A 21,000-nucleotide genomic window follows, 5' to 3' on the forward strand; every position below is an offset into this window, starting at 1 on the left:
CAACGAATACGTTGATTTTTTGATTGTATTAACTTGATTTATGATAAATTCTATCAACGAATACGTTGATTTTTTTTATTGTATTAACTTGATTTATGATAAATTCTATCAACGAATACGTTGATTTTTTGATTGTATTAACTTGATTTATGATAAATTCTATCAACGAATACGTTGATTTTTTGATTGTATTAACTTGATTTATGATAAATTCTATCAACGAATACGTTGATTTTTTTTTACTGTATTAACTTGATTTATGATAAATTCTATCAACGAATACGTTGATTTTTTGATTGTATTAACTTGATTTATGATAAATTCTATTAACGAATACGTTGATTTTTTGATTGTATTAACTTGATTTATGATAAATTCTATTAACGAATACGTTGATTTTTTGATTGTATTAACTTGATTTATGATAAATTCTATCAACGAATACGTTGATTTTTTGATTGTATTAACTTGATTTATGATAAATTCTATCAACGAATACGTTGATTTTTTTTATTGTATTAACTTGATTTATGATAAATTCTATAAACGAATACGTTGATTTTTTTTATTGTATTAACTTGATTTTTGATAAATTCTATCAACGAATACGTTGATTTTTTTATTGTATTAACTTGATTTATGATAAATTCTATCAACGAATACGTTGATTTTTTGATTGTATTAACTTGATTTATGATAAATTCTATTAACGAATACGTTGATTTTTTGATTGTATTAACTTGATTTATGATAAATTCTATCAACGAATACGTTGATTTTTTGATTGTATTAACTTGATTTATGATAAATTCTATCAACGAATACGTTGATTTTTTTTATTGTATTAACTTGATTTATGATAAATTCTATCAACGAATACGTTGATTTTTTTTATTGTATTAACTTGATTTATGATAAATTCTATCAACGAATACGTTGATTTTTTGATTGTATTAACTTGATTTATGATAAATTCTATCAACGAATACGTTGATTTTTTGATTGTATTAACTTGATTTATGATAAATTCTATCAACGAATACGTTGATTTTTTTTTACTGTATTAACTTGATTTATGATAAATTCTATCAACGAATACGTTGATTTTTTGATTGTATTAACTTGATTTATAATAAATTCTATCAACGAATACGTTGATTTTTTGATTGTATTAACTTGATTTATGATAAATTCTATCAACGAATACGTTGATTTTTTGATTGTATTAACTTGATATTTTATATATCAAAAATAAATAAACTATATTTAATTTAAGCGTAGGGAAACGTTGCTGCTGTTCCAGAAAATTCCTTATTTTAACTTTAACGAATGAATAGTAGATAATGTACAGATTATCTAATTCGCAGATTACCTTGTTAATTTGACAAACGGAACAGTTTTCCGCACTTTAACGGATCACCGAAAGTGTGATTTATGTAGTTGTAGAAACAATTCAAATTATCTATACATATAGTTTCTTCATTTATTCAAATACAATATCGCATTCTCTTTTAAATCATTACGTTTCATAATATAAAAGTCATTAGTAATTCTTCTAACTATTTCTCAATTTTGTCACTTTTTTGCCTTAGAATAACGGTTTAGTTTGTTCCAGGATTAACACCTGCTGTTTCCTGAATCTCATCGAAATGTTGTTAGCTAAAAAGATATCAAATAAGGAGATAATAAAAGCATTTGAATTCAAACTTTATGGGGAAACATCCATCCAGGAAGACAGAAAGATATTTAACATTATAACCTGAAGGCACAAACGCCATTGTATCAAGATTTGGAGTACCCGAAAGTGCAATAAACAAAATAATATGAGGCTCTAAAAGAATAATTTTGAAAGAATGTTGGGAAAGTTTCATTTAAAAGCATATCATAACTTAAGGACCTAGCCAGACAAAGAAAATCTTATCTTATGATGATAAATGGCTCGCAACCATATTAAGTAGTGAGAAAAAAGTAGAATTTATACGGGTATGGGAGATATATATTTTAAAGCCTTGATTTAGGAAGCGAATCAAAATGTAGACAAAAAGGCTATAAAAGTAACATTTTTAATAGATAAAAGGACTGAATATCAATAGTACTTTGGCTTGATTTTGAATTTCAAGGCCACATGTTTTTGGATTTCTTTTCAGTAGAAAAGTTTACTCAAGGAACTATCAATAAATGACATCTTGGATGCGTTTTTAAATAAGATGGAACATCTATTTGTGCATTTAACTGGGTAAATATAATAAGAATAATATTAAAATTATGGATTCGCTCGCTTTTGTTCTAGAACAAAGAAATGGCAAGAAAACAAACAAGAAAAATGCCAAAACAAATGCCAACATTTTTCGATCAAAATGATTATGATAATGATTGAGCAAAACGCATAATATGAACGGACCACAGAATTTGTGCAAAACAGTCATATCAACGGAAAATGATATGACTGTTACCAGTTATATACTTACCCAGTTAAATGGCATCTTGGTTGCGTTTTTAAATAAAACGGAACATCTATTTGTGCATTTAACTGGGTGAATATAATAAGAATAATATTAAAATGATGGATTCGCTCGCTTTTGTTCTAGAACAAAGAAAAGGCAGGAAAACAAACAAGAAAAATGCCAAAACAAATGCCAACATTTTTCAATCAAAATGATTATGATAATGATTGAGCAAAACGCATAATATGAACTGACCACAGAATTTGTGTAAAATAGTCATATCAACGGAAAATCACATATTCGAAATCATAATAAAGAGATGGCATTTATAAAAGTATTAATAAACTTTCACATTTTTCAGTAAAAACGTTAATGTCTATAATTCTAGAAATTTCTTTCTTGGGATTTTTTTAAATTAATTTCACATATTTCGTATGAATTTTAAAACAAATCAGCTTATTTATTGTTTATATTCATATACATCTAATACTATATATAATTTTAATTTCATCCATATTTTTTATACTTTTATCTATATTTTTAACAGCATATATTCCAACAACAAATCATTATGGCAACATCTAATCTCAAAAAACAGAAATGATGGAAGTTTCATCTTATTTTTTCTGTTATGTTTTTTGCGAAGCATTTTTTAAAAATACATCTGCTAATAAAAAGTATTCAATTATGTTTAATTCAGTAAAAAATAGTTACTTTAAGCAGTAACGGGGATACAGTATCAATGTAAAGTTTGATACATATAGCTGTACCACTTCCGTAATTACTTATTGAGAAGTTATTGTTCTCTAAAAAATGGACCTGTCACGCCAACACATTTTGTCATTTCCAACACCTTCATCGTTTAGCATCTAATATTGCAAGCACAATTTGCATATGTAAAATCTTTGAGCCTGAAGCACGTGTCACCAACAAAAGTTGTCTCTTCAGCGAAATATCTATGAGCATTATGTCCACTTTCAAATTTATATAAAATTTATACTACAACGCGTCACTTACGCAAAAAAAATGAATTATTATACACTTAAGGAAAAAAATGTTAAAAGGTGTTATCCTCTGAAGTGTATTGTTACTTTATAAGCTCTTTAACGGTTTTGGAATATTGATTACTTAAAAGCTTATACATTAATTCGAAAACATCCTTTTTAAAACACTTATAACTCATTCTTCTGAGCTCAGATTTTTAAAGAGGGAATTTTGCTATCGGTTTTTCATTCACCGTTCAATGTGCTACAGTTTTGGAATTTTGTACTCTTATTTATTCTTGAAGATAATTTTAATTTTTTCAGAACTTTATTATCGGTTAATGATTAAATGAGTTAAATTTCCTACCATACTTTCCAAACTCGCAGCCCAGATAGAAGTGAGTTAGAAAAATAATGGATCCTAGCACATTTTATTAGATTTCTTTTGTTTAGCGTCGATAGAAGTTCCATCATTGGCAGTTTTTCAATGTTTTGGACAATTTAAGGGTTTTTATTTTCATAATTAAGTAAATAATAAAATAATAATAATTTTCGTTAAAAAATAACAATTAAATAATATAAATAAAAAAAATAAAAATTTGCGAAATACCAACGTGGTGTTGTGGTCTTAAGATGTAGGAAATGTGGTAAATAATTTTAAAATTAATAATTTTTAAGATTTAACTAATAATATAAATTAACACACCGGAAGGCACAATATTAAGATGTAGAGAATATTAAAAATAATTCTAAAATTAATAATCTTAAGATTAAATTAAAGAAATAAAATAATAATAATTTTTAAAACCAACAAGAAAATAATTTATGAAAATTTTGCTGTTAATAATCTGAATTTGAAAATAATCTGTATAAAATGTTTTTTTAAAAACGCTTTTAATTCAATTTATTACATGAATGATTCCATCATATTTAAGTTTCCCAAAGAATGTCTTATTAAAGAATGAAGCGTTATAATTTCAGAATGATGCATTCTAAATAATAATTTTCTTTTTTTCTCTTACAGCCTGTCCTCCTCCAGATTTCCCAGAAGGGGGCAGCTACACGCCCATACAATCAGAATATGAAGTGGGATCGAGAATTTCTATTTCCTGTAAGGACAAATTTACAAGGTTTGGCACAGACAGAATGACATGTCAGACAACCGGAAGATGGTCAGGAGAAACACCTTTCTGTGGTAAATAATCCAAATATCACTGTCTTTGTTATGAACCTTCATTATGTTTTTCTAGTTTTACAGGCAGTTTACAAGTGAATATTCACATATTCTCTTGAATATTCACATATTTTGAATATATATTCGCATAATATATATTCACATAAGAGAATATTCCCATATTCTCTTGAATATTCACATAATTTATATTCACATAAGAGAATATTCACATATTCTCTTGAATATTCACATATTTTGAATATATATTCACATAATATATATTAACATAAGAGAATATTCACATATTTTGAATATATATTCACATAATATATATTAACATAAGAGAATATTCACATATTTTGAATATATATTCACATAATATATATTAACATAAGAGAATATTCACATATTTTGAATATATATTCACATAATATATATTAACATAAGAGAATATTCACATATTTTGAATATATATTCACATAATATATATTCACATATTTTCAGAGAATATTCACATCAACAATTGCTTAGAATTAAACAAAATTCTTTATATTGTACACATTTCAGCATCAATTAACTGCTTACCGAAGGAGTTCTCGAACTGTTAAGCATTGCGAGCCATTTTTTCGAATATACAGCGCCCATTTCGTCCTTGGACTTCTTTTTTTCTTTTGAGACGGACAGCAAACATTCTTTCTGGAAAAAGTTTTATGGCCCCAAAACAAACATTTGTACAGAAAAAAAAACGCTAAACATTTAGTATAATTCATAAAAATTTTTTTAAGACATACGTGAAAGATGCACTTATATTCGATTGCTGTTGAAGATAATGATGGAATCCAAGCCAATTCAACTGTTTTTTTTTCCTGATAAATGGAGTTTAAATGTATTTTCTTTCAATATTAATCCCACCCATTGCCAAAACTCCAACTAAATTAAAAGATAAATTTATGAAAGAAAGATTCAGTCATTAAAGTTTCGGACAGGTTTATTGAACAAATAATCAAAAATATGTCGATTTTGAATGACTTCAATTTTACAACTTAGATGACATGGTTTCAGTTCTAGTATTATATTTGTGAAGACATCAATGAAGGGAAAGATAAACCTTCAAAATCGATAATTCATTTGCCAAAATTTGACACACCACTCACAAGTTTTGGAAACTTTAGTTTAGAAAATAGTATCGAAAATGCCATGAATCTCTGTCTCACATGTCATTTAAGTGATAATTGAAGGCATTAAGATGTATTCATTAGAAATAAATGAAGATGATCAGGTTGCTAATTAAATTGCTCCACATGACTAATCTATAACTTTCCGAATGTAAAACAGAAGTACGCTAAAAAAGTCCGTGTTGAATTGGTTGGCCAATTTTATTCTAGAACAATCAACGCTAGAATGTAAAGCAAGTTTAATAAATGCACGAAAGGCTACAAAACACTCAGTATTGCAACAAAAATTATCATATTTTTATTAAAAGATGCGGGGGTTTAGGTTATTTTCGAAAACATGATAAACCTTTCAATGAAAAGAAATGAAACTTTAAAAAACAACCAATTAAAAGTGAGATAAACTTTTTCTTTATTTTCAGCTATTTTCAAAACATAATTAACAGTGATTGTTTCCTCAAAGATTTTATTGTTGTTGTTTTTTAATTTGTCTGATGGAAACCTAAATATTTTTAAAACATGCATAAGTTTAGTTTAGTTATATTAACGTCCCGTTGTAAAGCAACATGAGGGCTATTTTGGGACGGACCTCGTAATTTTGAACCGCGGTCATATGACGAGGACGACACCTGAGCTGGCACCCCTCTCTACACCACACCAGCAGGAGGACTTTTGGCATGACGGATTTAACGTGCTACAGACCCCCTTACACGACGGTTCTTCGGTGGAATTGGGTCTCGAACCTGAAACCCTATGGTTCACAAGCCAAGATCTTACCACCGCGGCCCTCATACGTGAGTGAATACGGCCACCACGAATTAGTTCACAAAGGTCGATTTGTCAGTATTCACTTCGTGTGCATCCTGACAGATGCATAGACGCATTTCTGTGTAGTTGTATCTAGGGATTGCATTACCGGTATACCGGAATACCAAATACCGGTATTTTGAGCCATTTTTACAATTTTGTAATACCGTATTCACAAGTTGAAATACCGTTTTTTCGGTATTTACTAGAAATTTTTTTAATTATTTCTCCACTATATGTTCAGGGATCGCTAATATAGCAAAATAGTATACGTTTTTATTTTTATGTCTCACTAATGGGGAAAATTAACTAGACTGTGAATACAAAGTTGCATCGTACAATCAAGAGAAGTGATAAAATACTGTCTGACAACGGATTGTGAAACCCTCCGTGCTTTTGAGTATGCGTTAGGATGGGTTTAATTCGGCAAAATAAAGGTGAGAGGAAAGATGAAAGGAGATGTTTACATTTAACAATGAAAACTCACGGTTTTATGAGACGTAAACATTACAGATAATTAGTAATACACAATGTCTTACAGTATTTACATAATTATAATGATTTTAAAAATGAAAATGAAAAAGAAGAAAAGAGACTAACCAATTTCAATCTGATCAAGTTTATAGTAAATTTTCTTTAAATTTTTTACCCACAAACCTATCCACATTCAGAAGAATCCGGTACAGTTATCGAAGATTTGATAACACTAATGTCGATAGTGACAAGGAATTGTCTCTTGAACAAAAATTAGAATTAGCGATAGATAAAAAAAATTTCAACAAACCAAAATACAATACAAAAATCAGTTATATCCAGAACCATCCTTCGAAAAATAGATTTATTTGAAGATGAGGGATTTAGAGGTAAATACTTTTAAAAAGCATATCGCGCATTGCTAATAGTGAAGTTCGACAACTGGTAATGTTTGCACAAAATTACGTTCCAGGCTTAATGACAGTATAATGGATGCATTATTTTTTTAAGATCACATTTCAAAAATTTGTAATAGTACCACAGACTAAATAGTGATATTATGATTTAAATAAATAAGATGCTCTTTTACTTTTTTGTGATTCTTTATATACTGTTATAATTTATAAGTTACAAATTATTTTTTGTGATATTTACACTCTCTAATAAAGCTGGCAAATAAAACAAAGAAACACCTGTGTTTTCTTTCTTTTTCTGAAATTTCTAATACCGGTATTAAAACAGCTATCCCGGTATTAAGATCTAAAAAATGCCGAATACCGGTTTAGTTTAATTAACGTACCTTTGTAAAGCAACACGAGGTCTATTTTGGGACGGACCTAGTAATTTTGAACCGCGGTCAGATGACGAGGACGACACCTGAGCTGGCACCCCCCTCTCCACACCGTACCACACCAGCGGAGGACGTTTAGCATGACGGATTTAACGTGCAACAGACCCCCTTACACGACGGTTCTTCGGTGGAATCGGGTCTCGAACCTGAAACCCTACGGCTCACAAGCCGAGACCTTACCTCCAGGCCACCGCAGCCCCGCCGAATACTGATATTGAACTTTTAGTCGATATTACAATCCCTAGTTGTATCGGAAGGTTTTTTCATCAAGTTGACCAAATGTTCGCTGATATGTATCAAACTCTACCTCGAAAGGGATCCATTTGCATTGCTAATGCAGGTACATTCAGAAAATCGTGGAAATTCCGTATCACTATACAATTTGACAATTTCTTAAGTGCCTTTTAAGAATGGGTCATCTATAGATCGATTAGTTGACATTGTTACATTGCTACTAGTTTCTCAGATCTCCAGGTTTATCTTTTTTATATTTTTCCCTGGAGGGCCTAGAAGGTCATTGTTTAAAAATAGTCAGTAGATTCTGACTATTTCAGCGAAATGCGAGTTTATTTGACATAGTACAATAATCCATATGAATTAGATGTTGTGTATCTTTGCTGTATATCTATGGCGTGTAACATCACAAATATTCTCCGAAGACGATATGAATGCTCTTTTGCTTTGGAGATATGCGTGTATAGGTCACTAATATTACACTATCTGCTTGTGTAGGACACAATTTGGAGATAGGGTTCAGGTTTAGTTGTCGCCATTTGACTAAACTATCTAAATTAAACCAACCCCAACTATATTAGTATATCAACTATACTAGTAAATAAAAATTTAGATAATACACATGTTATTTTTAGGAGAAATAAATTCTACAAAATATTTGTGTTCTTCTTTCGAATCCATGCATCTTGTACATTTCAACTTTGGCTTTTTCCTTTTGATTATTCAATTTCATAAATATTACCTGAGTACTAAGGTTTGTCTCAAACTAATCGTTTATTTTCAGACAGTCCTACCAAAATAAAAAATCCTATAGCATCTTCTAGAGTACATCAGAGAGAGTCCGTTGTAATCGATGGGAGTCCGAACACGTGCTTTCAAACCCTGAATGGCACGGCAGAAAACCTGAAAGTTTTTCTGGCTCGACCAGCCACTGTCTATGCCGTCATGATGTACTTGCCAAAAGGTAAGGCTCTGTCTATAAGATAAGGCAAAGTATTGTTTAAACTGCAATAAGTCTAGGATATATCTTTAAGTAATGAGGTAAGTCCAGATCACCGTCGCCTAGTAGTGAATGCCGCCATTTAGCTGGAACGGAATGTTACTACTGAGGTTCACACTGATATGCACACTAAATATTAGTCTACAGTTGATGTGCGCACTAGATGATGTGCTACTACTTCAAATTATTTAAATCATGGGGTGGTTAGTAATAATGTGACAGATCAGAGTCGCATAACAGCGAATGCCACCATTTAGCTGGAACGGAATATTACTACTGAGGTTCACACTGATATGCACACTAAATATTTTTCTGTACATTAGATGATGTGCTATTACTTCAGATTATCTAAATCATGGGGTGGTTAGTAATAATGTTACAGATCAGAGTCGCATAATAGCGAATGCCACCATTTAGCTGGAACGGAATGTTACTACTGAGGTTCACACTGATATGCACACTAAATATTAGTCTACAGTTGATGTGCGCACTAGATGATGTGCTACTACTTCAAATTATCTAAATCATGGGGTGGTTAGTAATAATGTGACAGATCAGAGTCGCATAACAGCGAATGCCACCATTTAGCTGGAACGGAATGTTACTACTGAGGTTCACACTGATATGCACACTAAATATTAGTCTACAGTTGATGTGCGCACTAGATGATGTGCTACTACTTCAAATTATCTAAATCATGGGGTGGTTAGTAATAATGTGACAGATCAGAGTCGCATAATAGCGAATGCCACCATTTAGCTGGAACGGAATGTTACTACTGAGGTTCACACTGATATGCACACTAAATATTAGTCTACAGTTGATGTGCGCACTAGATGATGTGCTACTACTTCAAATTATTTAAATCATGGGGTGGTTAGTAATAATGTGACAGATCAGAGTCGCATAACAGCGAATGCCACCATTTAGCTGGAACGGAATATTACTACTGAGGTTCACACTGATATGCACACTAAATATTTTTCTGTACATTAGATGATGTGCTATTACTTCAGATTATCTAAATCATGGGGTGGTTAGTAATAATGTGACAGATCAGAGTAGCATAATAGCGAATGCCCCCATTTAGCTGGAACGGAATGTTACTACTGAGGTTCCCACTGATATGCACACTAAATATTAGTCTACAGTTGATGTGCGCACTAGATGATGTGCTACTACTTCAAATTATCTAAATTATGGGGTGGTTAGTAATAATGTGACAGATCAGAGTCGCATAATAGCGAATGCCACCATTTAGCTGGAACGGAATGTTACTACTGAGGTTCCCACTGATATGCACACTAAATATTAGTCTACAGTTGATGTGCTACTACTTCAAATTATCTAAATCATGGGGTGGTTAGTAATAATGTGACAGATCAGAGTCGCATAATAGCGAATGCCACCATTTAGCTGGAACGGAATGTTACTACTGAGGTTCCCACTGATATGCACACTAAATATTAGTCTACAGTTGATGTGCGCACTAGATGATGTGCTACTACTTCAAATTATCTAAATCATGGGGTGGTTAGTAATAATGTGACAGATCAGAGTCGCATAATAACGAATGCCACCATTTAGCTGGAACGGAATGTTACTACTGAGGTTCACACTGATATGCACACTAAATATTAGTCTACAGTTGATGTGCGCACTAGATGATGTGCTACTGCTTCAAATTATCTAAATCATGGGGTGGTTAGTAATGATGTGACAGATCAGAGTCGCATAATAGCGAATGCCACCATTTAGCTGGAACGGAATGTTACTACTGAGGTTCACACTGATATGCACACTAAATATTAGTCTACAGTTGATGTGCGCACTAGATGATGTGCTACTGCTTCAAATTATCTAAATCATGGGGTGGTTAGTAATAATGTGACAGATCAGAGTCGCATAATACCGAATGCCACCATTTAGCTGGAACGGAATGTTAGTACTGAGGTTCACACTGATATGCACACTAAATATTAGTCTACAGTTGATGTGCGCACTAGATGATGTGCTACTGCTTCAAATTATCTAAATCATGGGGTGGTTAGTAATAATGTGACAGATCAGAGTCGCATAATAGCGAATGCCACCATTTAGCTGGAACGGAATGTTACTACTGAGGTTCCCACTGATATGCACACTAAATATTAGTCTACAGTTGATGTGCGCACTAGATGATGTGCTACTGCTTCAAATTATCTAAATCATGGGGTGGTTAGTAATAATGTGACAGATCAGAGTCGCATAATAGCGAATGCCACCATTTAGCTGGAACGGAATGTTACTACTGAGGTTCACACTGATATGCACACTAAATACTGTTCTGTCCATTAGATGATGTGCTATTACTTCAGATTATCTAAATCATGGGGGTAATAATAACATGACTTGGCTAGAAAAGTATCATAGGCAGCATATATGATGTATTACTAATAACAATTCATCTAATATCTAAATAATAATTAACAACTATTAACAATTAATAAGTAATTATTAACTATCTCAATCATGAGGTTAATAATAACGAGATCTGGTTGGAAAGTCTAAGACAATATAAAATTTGTAACAATACCCTATAGCCAAGAATCACTTCTATGCAATTCCATCATGATGAATCTTGTCTAAAAGTCTTACTCATCAATTTACTTAATATCCTCATTTTTATACACTATGTACACAAGTAGCAATTACAATAGCAAATTTAATTCTACATTTTGAAGCATTTGGAAATATGTTTATGTGTTTCATGTAAAATTTTAAAAATCAAGTTTACAAATTTTTATGTCGAGAAAATAATTTATTAGATTTTGTTTTTTCCAAATTTCAAGATATACACAGAAATAAAATCCAATGGCAATGATGATTAAAATAGAAATCAAGTGAACAAAACTGAGTTTTTCGACACCATTTCCTTTTTGCATTCAATCATTGCCGTTAAAATGAAAATTATGTGTGAGCGAATGAAATAAAAGTTATTTTATCACGCCGTCAAATCATTCTTCTGACGGAAATGTTTCACTAGCATCTGTTTATTTTCTTTGAATTAATTACATAGATATAATTCACATTCAATCAATCCTTGATTGTGTAACATTTAAAGCACACTTGAACACAGGATTGAATAATAACTCTGATTCTTTTTCACTAAGACACAATACCAAGAATAATTTTTCAAAACAAAAAATAATTTGATATTTCAATATTTGAAATATATATTGTAATGAAATGTAAAGTATGTGTATAATTTTATTTTACTTAATTATAAGATAAGGTAAATACCAAGAATCATTTTTCAAAACAAAAAATTATTTGATATTTCAATATTTGAAATATATATTGTAATGAAATGTAAAGTATGTGTATAATTTTATTTTACTTAATTATAAGATAAAGTAAATACCAAGAATCAATTTCAAAACAGAAAATAATTTGATATTTCCATATTTGAAATATATATTGTAATGAAATGTAAAGTATGTGTATAATTTTATTTTACTTAATTATAAGATAAGGTAAATACCAAGAATCAATTTCAAAAAAGAAAATAATTTGATATTTCAATATTTGAAATATATATTGTAATGAAATGTAAAGTATGTGTATAATTTTATTTTACTTAATTATAAGATAAAAATGAAAATAATGAAAAAAAAATTATTTTACTGTTCTTAAAAATGAACAAGCTACTAAGGAAAGTGTATTTATTTTTTTAAATATATTTTTTAATATATATTAAATGAGTAACTATAATTAATTAATCTAAAATTTAAGAAACCCAATAAAATAAACATTTGACAGACAAATAAGAAAATATCGAGAAATACAATGAAAACATTTTTTTTTTTGTAGAATTGCCAAATAGAAATAAATAATATTATTTATAAAAAAATAATAATTAACAACATCAAATTAGCAACAATACAGCTAGGAAAAAAAGAAAAAAGATTCTCAGACATTTCGAAATTCAACGTGATTATATTTATTTCACTTTTAATTCATTTTAGATAATGATTCAAATTTCGACATTATCTAATCTGCAACTAATTTGTGATGTGTTTTGAATGTTTATTGAAATTTCAAGTAAATAATTTTCTATTAAAATCTCTTTTCTAGTTTTTAATTCCATTGTTGCAGAAAGGGAAAAAAAGTGCATATTTTCCTTTTTAGATAAATGCTTTTCCAGTTTTAACTTCATCTCAGCTCTTAAACATATTGCTTAAAAGTTATATGAACCTAATAAAAACAAAAAAAGAAGCAGCACTGTAAATCAAAAATAAAAACTGCCAAATGAAATATTCATTCCCTTTATTTTAAAGTAAATTATGAAATAGTTGTATGTCACTTAAAAGCTTAAGAAAGCTTTTAAGGGATTTTAAATGTTTTCAGCATTGTCCGCCCTTTTTAATTGATTTGCATTAGAATTATCTTTCGAAATTTCTGGAAATGCAAATTAATACAAGATTAAAGGATTCTATTTTTACTTCCTGATTTACAGTTTTTGGATCCACAGTCTTATTCATTATTTAAAGAATGAAAAAGATAGATAGCTAAAACAGTTTAGCCTTTTTTTTTTTTGTATCTCATTTCTTTTTTATTCATAACAAAATTACAACTTAAAGTGATTCTTTTTGCATCTTAATTATATTTTTAACTAGCCGTTTTTAACAATCAACTAGCTCACCTGGTTTATTGGTTATATTTAATTTCATTTAGACAAAGCTTCATATCTATTATAACATCGACAAAAAAAATTCAAGTATCACAATATTGTCAAGTATCACAAACAATATTCAAACAATATTATCATAAGTATTAAAGCTGTGTTATTTTAATAGTATTACTCATATTGTGTTCAGTGTACACATGAACTTTTCAAATAGAAACCAACACTATAATACCATAGCGGCAATGAAAATGTAATTGTCTAATCTGTCATTGTGGTGGTATGCAGATTATTATGATCCATGCAGAAAGCAACAGGGCGAATGTTTTTAGGAACATTTCTTTTAATAATCACATTCACACACTGAACAAACACAAAGACAAGACATTCACGCGCGCGGCTTCACAGCATCACATCTCATTCTAATTACAATCGCAATGCACTATGGGATGACATATGGGATGGCCTAAACAGGCATCGCCATCTAGTATCCAAAAGAGAAGATAAGAGTAATGCAACTGCTACATCATTTAATTTTCGCAATAGCGTACTGACACTTTTTTATTCCGTCTTAGAAACTATGCAAATTATATATAATATATTTTCTTTTTTTTTAACCTTGAACAAAGGAAACAAAATCATGATCAAATATTTAAATAAATGCTTAAAACCTTTTTTTTTTAATTTTAAGGAAAAATTGTAATCTATTGTTGAAAATGTGTTTTAAAAAATATGTTTAAATACTTCAGGAAAAAAATAGGGCAAGTACAAGTCATTGAAAAGATCATTTTTTGAATTATACGATGGCATGGAAAATCATATTTATGTTGTAATAATTATAAGAATAATAATTAAAAAGAATGGAAATTTCTCTTTATGTTTAATTAAATTAATTAAAATTTCAAAAAATATCTCCCAATTGCGTATCCGCCAATAATTGTATAGCTATAAATTAAACGGTCTTCTCCTAGAGCTCAATACATATGCACTTATTCATTCATCTTTATTATTAGTATAGATATTGGTATAAGATATTTTCAACTTAAAATATCCAGATTTTAGATGAAATGAATAAATTTCTTAAATATATTTATATGAAATATACCAAATTGCTCGGTTCTGTTTTTTAACATTTAAATAAATATTCATGTTTTAAAATTTTGTAAGTTTATGAAATAATTTTGATAGTTTAAAAGTTTCTTATGATTTCCTGAATTAATTCTACACAGAATGCAATTATAACATACTTCTGATGGAATTATGATTGATTTTCTACCTCAAGCAAACGAGTCTATTTTTTGAGAGGGAGAGAAGTATGAAATGGAATGAGAGTAATGAGGAAATAATGTGAATGGAATAAATAAAATTATTTTAAATTCGATGATTTTTTTTCAACAATTAATTATTCAATATACCTTCAATGGTATGTTAAAAAAAAAGGAACGCCACAAAATGTGACAAGATTTGATTTACATCTGTTTGATATCAGGAAATTATTATGTTATATACGCCGACTTGTTAAATTGTCCTTCTGGTTGTCAATAAGACTAAAGTCAGACTGGCGCTTTGATCCACTTTGACCTTACAGATACTACTAAGAGTTTAAACAGCTGTTTCTTTTTAATTCTTTTTTTAATCAGGAATTTTCAATAGGCGCCTTGAGGATTACACTAAGAGTATTCTTTTGTGTGTGAAAATGTTGAAATGTGTTGCTTTTCAACATTTCTCGTAATTATATTTGTATAGTAAATATATCTCTCTCGTAATTATATTTAGATAATAAAATATATTTTTAAGTTTGTTATCAATGCTAGAATTAAAGTTTAGTATTAATTTTATTTGTATTATTCTCTTTAATAATTTTATATATTTAAATATTTAAAACAATATCTTATCTATTGTTGTATTTTTATTGTAAATCTACTGTTGAATTTTGAATCTACTGTTCTATTTTTATTCTAAAAGCCTTAAAATGTTTTATTGTAGTATCAGTATTTGGTTTATTTTCTCTGCGCTCATTTTCACGAAATCTTTAGATTTATCATTTATGTGTTATTCCAATGCAAACACTGGTATTAGCAGAACCATTTAACTATTTTCTTTTATACATATATTTTAGACAACGTATTAAAAAATTCCGTAATGCACACTGACGCGCGCTTGTGTGTGTGTGTGTGTGTGTGTGTGTGTGTGTGTGTGTGTGTGTGTGTGTGTGTGTGTGTGTGTGTGTGTGTGTGTGTGTGTGTGTGTGTGTGTGTGTGTGTGTGTGTGTGTGTGTGTGTTCCTTAGACGTTGCTGATTCCAGCATTAAATTGATGCGACCCAATTCATATATAATCATCATGTCCAACTGCATATTGTTTTGACTGAAATTTATTAATAAAAATTAATCATAACCAGAATAAATTCAGAATAGTCAGTTTATTGCCCCTTGTACTTAATATCTCAGTGATTTGAATTTATAAATTCCACAAAAAAACTAAATGAGATAAAATCAGGAAACAAAAATTACTCGTAGCATTACTATTTTTACTCCCATGTAATAAGAAAACAGAAGCAGAATTTGCATTACTTACTTTTTCAATGGAAAGAAACACTATTAAATAATTTATGAAATAATAGAAGTGGTTTTATTTCTTTATAAGATAGAAAAGTATTGTTGCAAATTTGAAATAATATATTTTTTAATTTAGCAAAATTATTGGGAATTTGTATAAGATTCAAATATAATTAAAAGGATTTTCCATTTCGAATTTTTAAATGGTGAAAATCCACTATAAATTCCACACATATTCGAGAATTTAACACGAAAATTGTTATTTTTATTTAATTAAAATTCTTATTAAAATTCTTATTAAAATTTGAGTAAATACGTGTTAAGTGCCAATCCCCCAACTTCTTTCAAAGCACATTCATACCAAATTTAGGACTTCTAACTCAAATGGTTTGCCCTGTAGAATGCTAACAGACACGGGGAGAGACAGGCATTCTGTCTTATTATTAGTAGAGATATATTGATGATGATTATATTTAACAATTGTTTATATCTTGAAATTTCAATTTAATTTTAAAAGTTCTTTTTACAGGTTATCATAATTTCAAGATTTTGCTTTCTGAACATAGAAATACACCTCTATCAAACGCGGCACTCTGCCATATAAATGAAGAATACTTTGGCAAGTATACTTTTAATTCTTTTTATAGATTCTAAGAGCGAAGCGCTGTGTCTTTTCTGCTGTGCAAAACTGTCAAACCTGCTTGAAAGTTTTATTTAGTCTGATGAGTAGCAAGATTGCGATGGTTTCTAAAGATTTTTCTAAAAACTGAAAAGAACCTTTTGTCTTGAATCAATAAAAAAAGTGACAATTTTTAATAATTAAAAAAATAAGAACGTTTTTGTGCACGTGCAAACCAACGAGAATGTCTTCCCCCTGACTGTCTCCCATGAAATACTTTTTATACATGGCATTTCAAATATTAAAAATCTCTCCTTTCTATGTCCAAAATTAAGCATACTACGAAATTCTGATTTTTTTTAAGTCAATCAGCAGAGCTTTCAAGAGGCGCTTTCAGATAATTATTATCGTATCTTCCACGATGTGACCTTCAAAGGGTTTAAAATCGCCTAATTCAGAGTAATCATAGCTTTCATATCTTGATCGGCTTTAATCACAAAAATGTTAAAGGCGTTTTTTATTGTTTAAAATGTTATTACGTCAAGAATGTTTTATTAAATATGAAAAATGGTACTAATAATACCAAGAATATCTTACAAACACGAATAATAGCGTCAAGGGTATTTTATAAATAAGAATAATTTACCTTAATCTATAAAATAAATTACTTTAATCTATTTTAGCAGTGCATTTATTGGCTCAAATAGCATAAAATTAACCGTTAACTGGGGACGTGTGGTCTGTGAGACTGCTAGCGATGGATTTCCACCCCAGAAAATCCATCGCTAGCAGTCTATTCTATTTTTAGCTCAATTGAATGTATTGAGCCTGTAGCTTCCTGTTTTGTGAACTTCAATACACGTGTACTTTTTCAGCCGATTTCAGCAGATGCTTTTTAAAATAATTCAGTTAATTCTTCGAGCGCGGTCTCTAAGACCGCATCTCCCTGTTAGTGTCCCAGTGATAAACAAGGCTTAGCAGATGGCACTAAAACTTGGGCCGTGAAATATCATCCAGTTTACTGATCCTATTATGAAGCAATGCTCCAGACACTTTTAAATGAAGCAGAAAGTGATTTTAGTAATAAGGATAATTGTACAGAAGAGTTTTTCGATGAAAATTCGTATTCAACTGATTTTTATATGTATGTTCAAACATAATTAATTTTTCTAGTGATAATATATTTTGAAAAAATTATAAATATATTAATATACCAAGAGATATATATACAGTATTTATAGGTTGATTTTTATAGTAGATCTTAACCTATATGTTTAAAATGCCCAAGAAAACCGTGCTATGAAAATCATGCAAGCCGATAAAAAAGGACCAATTTTACCTATTGTCATTTTTTTTTTCATATAATTGTTGAATTTTACATAATATTGTCTTCTATATATCTTCATAGACTGTAAAAATAAATATGATTTAAAAAGTAAAAAGTAATATGCTTTTTCAAGAATATTATTTATTGTAACGTGTAATTTGAGAAGAAAATGTATGTTCCAACGGATTTACTTTTTTCAATGATAATATATTTTGAAACATTTCTAAGCCATATCTATATATCAAGAAAAATATCTGCAAAATATATTGGCAATTTTTCATACTAATACATTCATTATAAAATTTAATTTGAGTGTAAATGAAATGCGGTCTCGTAGACCGAACCTCCCCAGTTAAGTCCTAAAATTTCACCTCCCCAGTTAAGGGTTAAATCATCTGGGCTTTTAAAACTAGTGCTTATCTTTACAAATACCGTTGCATTACGTATAATTTAAAAAAAGTGTCGTCGAATTCAGAGATTAAAAAAAAAATTATCTACTCAACCTCGATTTTTTAAATTACCAATTTAATTTTTTTTTTTCGAAACAAAGAACATCAGAATCCCCGAAAGTCATGAAACCTAAAATTTTACATATCAGAACGACTTAAACTTACGGTGGTGTTATAATGTTACGTATTGTTAAAATGTTTTCATGACATTTTACGGCAATAAGAATGTTGAACAACATCATGGAGATACTGCACAGTATCGTGTTCTAACAGATCGTATGTCATTTTTCAAAATAATAATAATAATAAATAGTAAGTTAAAAATTGAAACCCTTACACAAATTCAAATAATTTTAATCCCTATACTCAATATAGATCCAAGATATGATAACAATACAATACCTTTATTCTTAATAATGTTTTATTTTTTACGAGAAATTAAATTCCGAAAAGATAAAGTAGGATTTATGCATCTGTAATTTTAATTTGCTCATATTTTGAAAAAAATATTATTATTAATTTATTAAATTCATCTAAATTGTGAGTTTAATAATTCTGTTTATTAATGTCAAATTCATATACAAGCAGTGTAAAAAGCTATATACTACGTTTTTAGCACAAATATTATATGTCCCAAAAATGACTCTGGATTTTGAAAATCAATTAATAAAAGATGGAATAAGACAGAAATGTATCGTTTGAGGTCTCACGTTTGGGAAATCAGGGAATTTTTACCCACAAAATTATAAATTTATTTAATATTACTTCCAAAATGTGGAGCTGTAGATCATTTGGTGTATACTTAAGGAGTATGAAATTCTTCAGATCATTTTTGCCTCAGATGTCGCTATGTTGTTATTGTAAATAGAGGATACATTGAAAACATCTTTATTCAGTTTTTTGCAACATTCTTTGCAACATTTTCTCACCGGTTTTTGTTTTCCATTTTACACTGCCATCTATCCTTTGCAAAGTTAACTTATATTCCAATTTCTGTGAGATAAAATTCCTTGATTTTCCACACGTAAGGCCGTAAACGATTCATTTCTAATGCTTTTTATAATTTTTTCCTGTCCCACATTCACATCCAAATGTTCTTTTTCTTAATAAATATCATAATTTTATATACAGCATAAATCTTTAAAATCTTTGCATATACATTATTTTTTTTTTTTTTTTGCTTGTTATCATTTTACGAATAGCGGAGAGCTACTGGGTCCGTTACTTCTGTAATGACAACAATGTAAAAGCTGAGCTTGTAACTGTGCAAGTTAATTCCGGCAGACCCAGCTCCCTCTCACTCTGCGAGATTGATGTTTATACAAAAGACGGTGAGTCATTATTTTTTTATTAACTAAAAACTATTTTTCCTGCTTCTCAGTTTTCTTTTATGTCGTTAATGCTTCTACTTCTTTTCCTACGCCGATGGAGAGTTTCTGGCGATTTTTTTTCCACGTCTATGAGGCAAGGCCTCTGAAGTGTGATCCTCGAGAGATCTCTCGAAAATCACGTCTGAAGTCGTGGAAAATTATTCAAGCATGCGCAGTGTGTTAAACTATTTTTCCCGCCTATAAAATTTTAGACTACGTTATTTTAATTTTCCAAGCTAATAAGACCAGGCTGAACAAATGTTTCGCCTATTGTTTCAAAGAAAAATAGTTATATTTTCAGTTTTTTATACATTAAAAACCAAACATTGCTGATTAATCGATCTTTCAAATTTATAAAGATGTACTTCTGAATTAAATTTTTTAAAAAGAATAACGGAAATTGAAAATTTTTAATCTAATTTTCATGGCCCCTTTGAAATTAAAACCTATTTTCCAGCATGCGCAATGTTATTTACGTTTTGACTTATTACTGGAATATTACATTTTATGGAATTTCGTATTGTTTTATATTAATGGTGATGATTTTACAGCCGTATTTATTGACGCCAATTAAAGCCTGATATATCAGTTACAGCAAGATATATATATATATATATATATATATATATATATATATATATATATATATATATATATATATATATATATATATATATATATATATATATATATATATATATATATATATATATATATATATATATATATATATATATATATATATATATATATATATATATATATATATATATATATATATATATATATATATATGTGATCTCTTTGCTTTATTTTAGACTAGCCGCCTTTGGCGACCAGCCGGTTCGCCAATCTTAATGTTCGTTAAAATTTT

General features: G+C 29.3%; 1 protein-coding gene across 1 annotated transcript in view; it reads left to right on the top strand.

Annotated features, from left to right (window-relative positions):
- LOC129989110 (sushi, von Willebrand factor type A, EGF and pentraxin domain-containing protein 1-like) overlaps positions 1 to 21,000 on the top strand; it is a 42,473-nt gene that overhangs the window by 11,190 nt on the left and 10,283 nt on the right. Inside the window, exons 2-5 of the mRNA XM_056097435.1 lie at positions 4,452 to 4,622; positions 8,923 to 9,102; positions 16,891 to 16,980; positions 19,959 to 20,087. Coding sequence (XP_055953410.1) covers positions 4,452 to 4,622; positions 8,923 to 9,102; positions 16,891 to 16,980; positions 19,959 to 20,087 — 570 coding nt within the window. The remainder of the gene's footprint in view (positions 1 to 4,451; positions 4,623 to 8,922; positions 9,103 to 16,890; positions 16,981 to 19,958; positions 20,088 to 21,000) is intronic.

This window comes from Argiope bruennichi, chromosome 10 (genome assembly GCF_947563725.1).
Source record: "Argiope bruennichi chromosome 10, qqArgBrue1.1, whole genome shotgun sequence".
NCBI classification, from domain to species: Eukaryota; Metazoa; Arthropoda; class Arachnida; order Araneae; family Araneidae; genus Argiope; species Argiope bruennichi.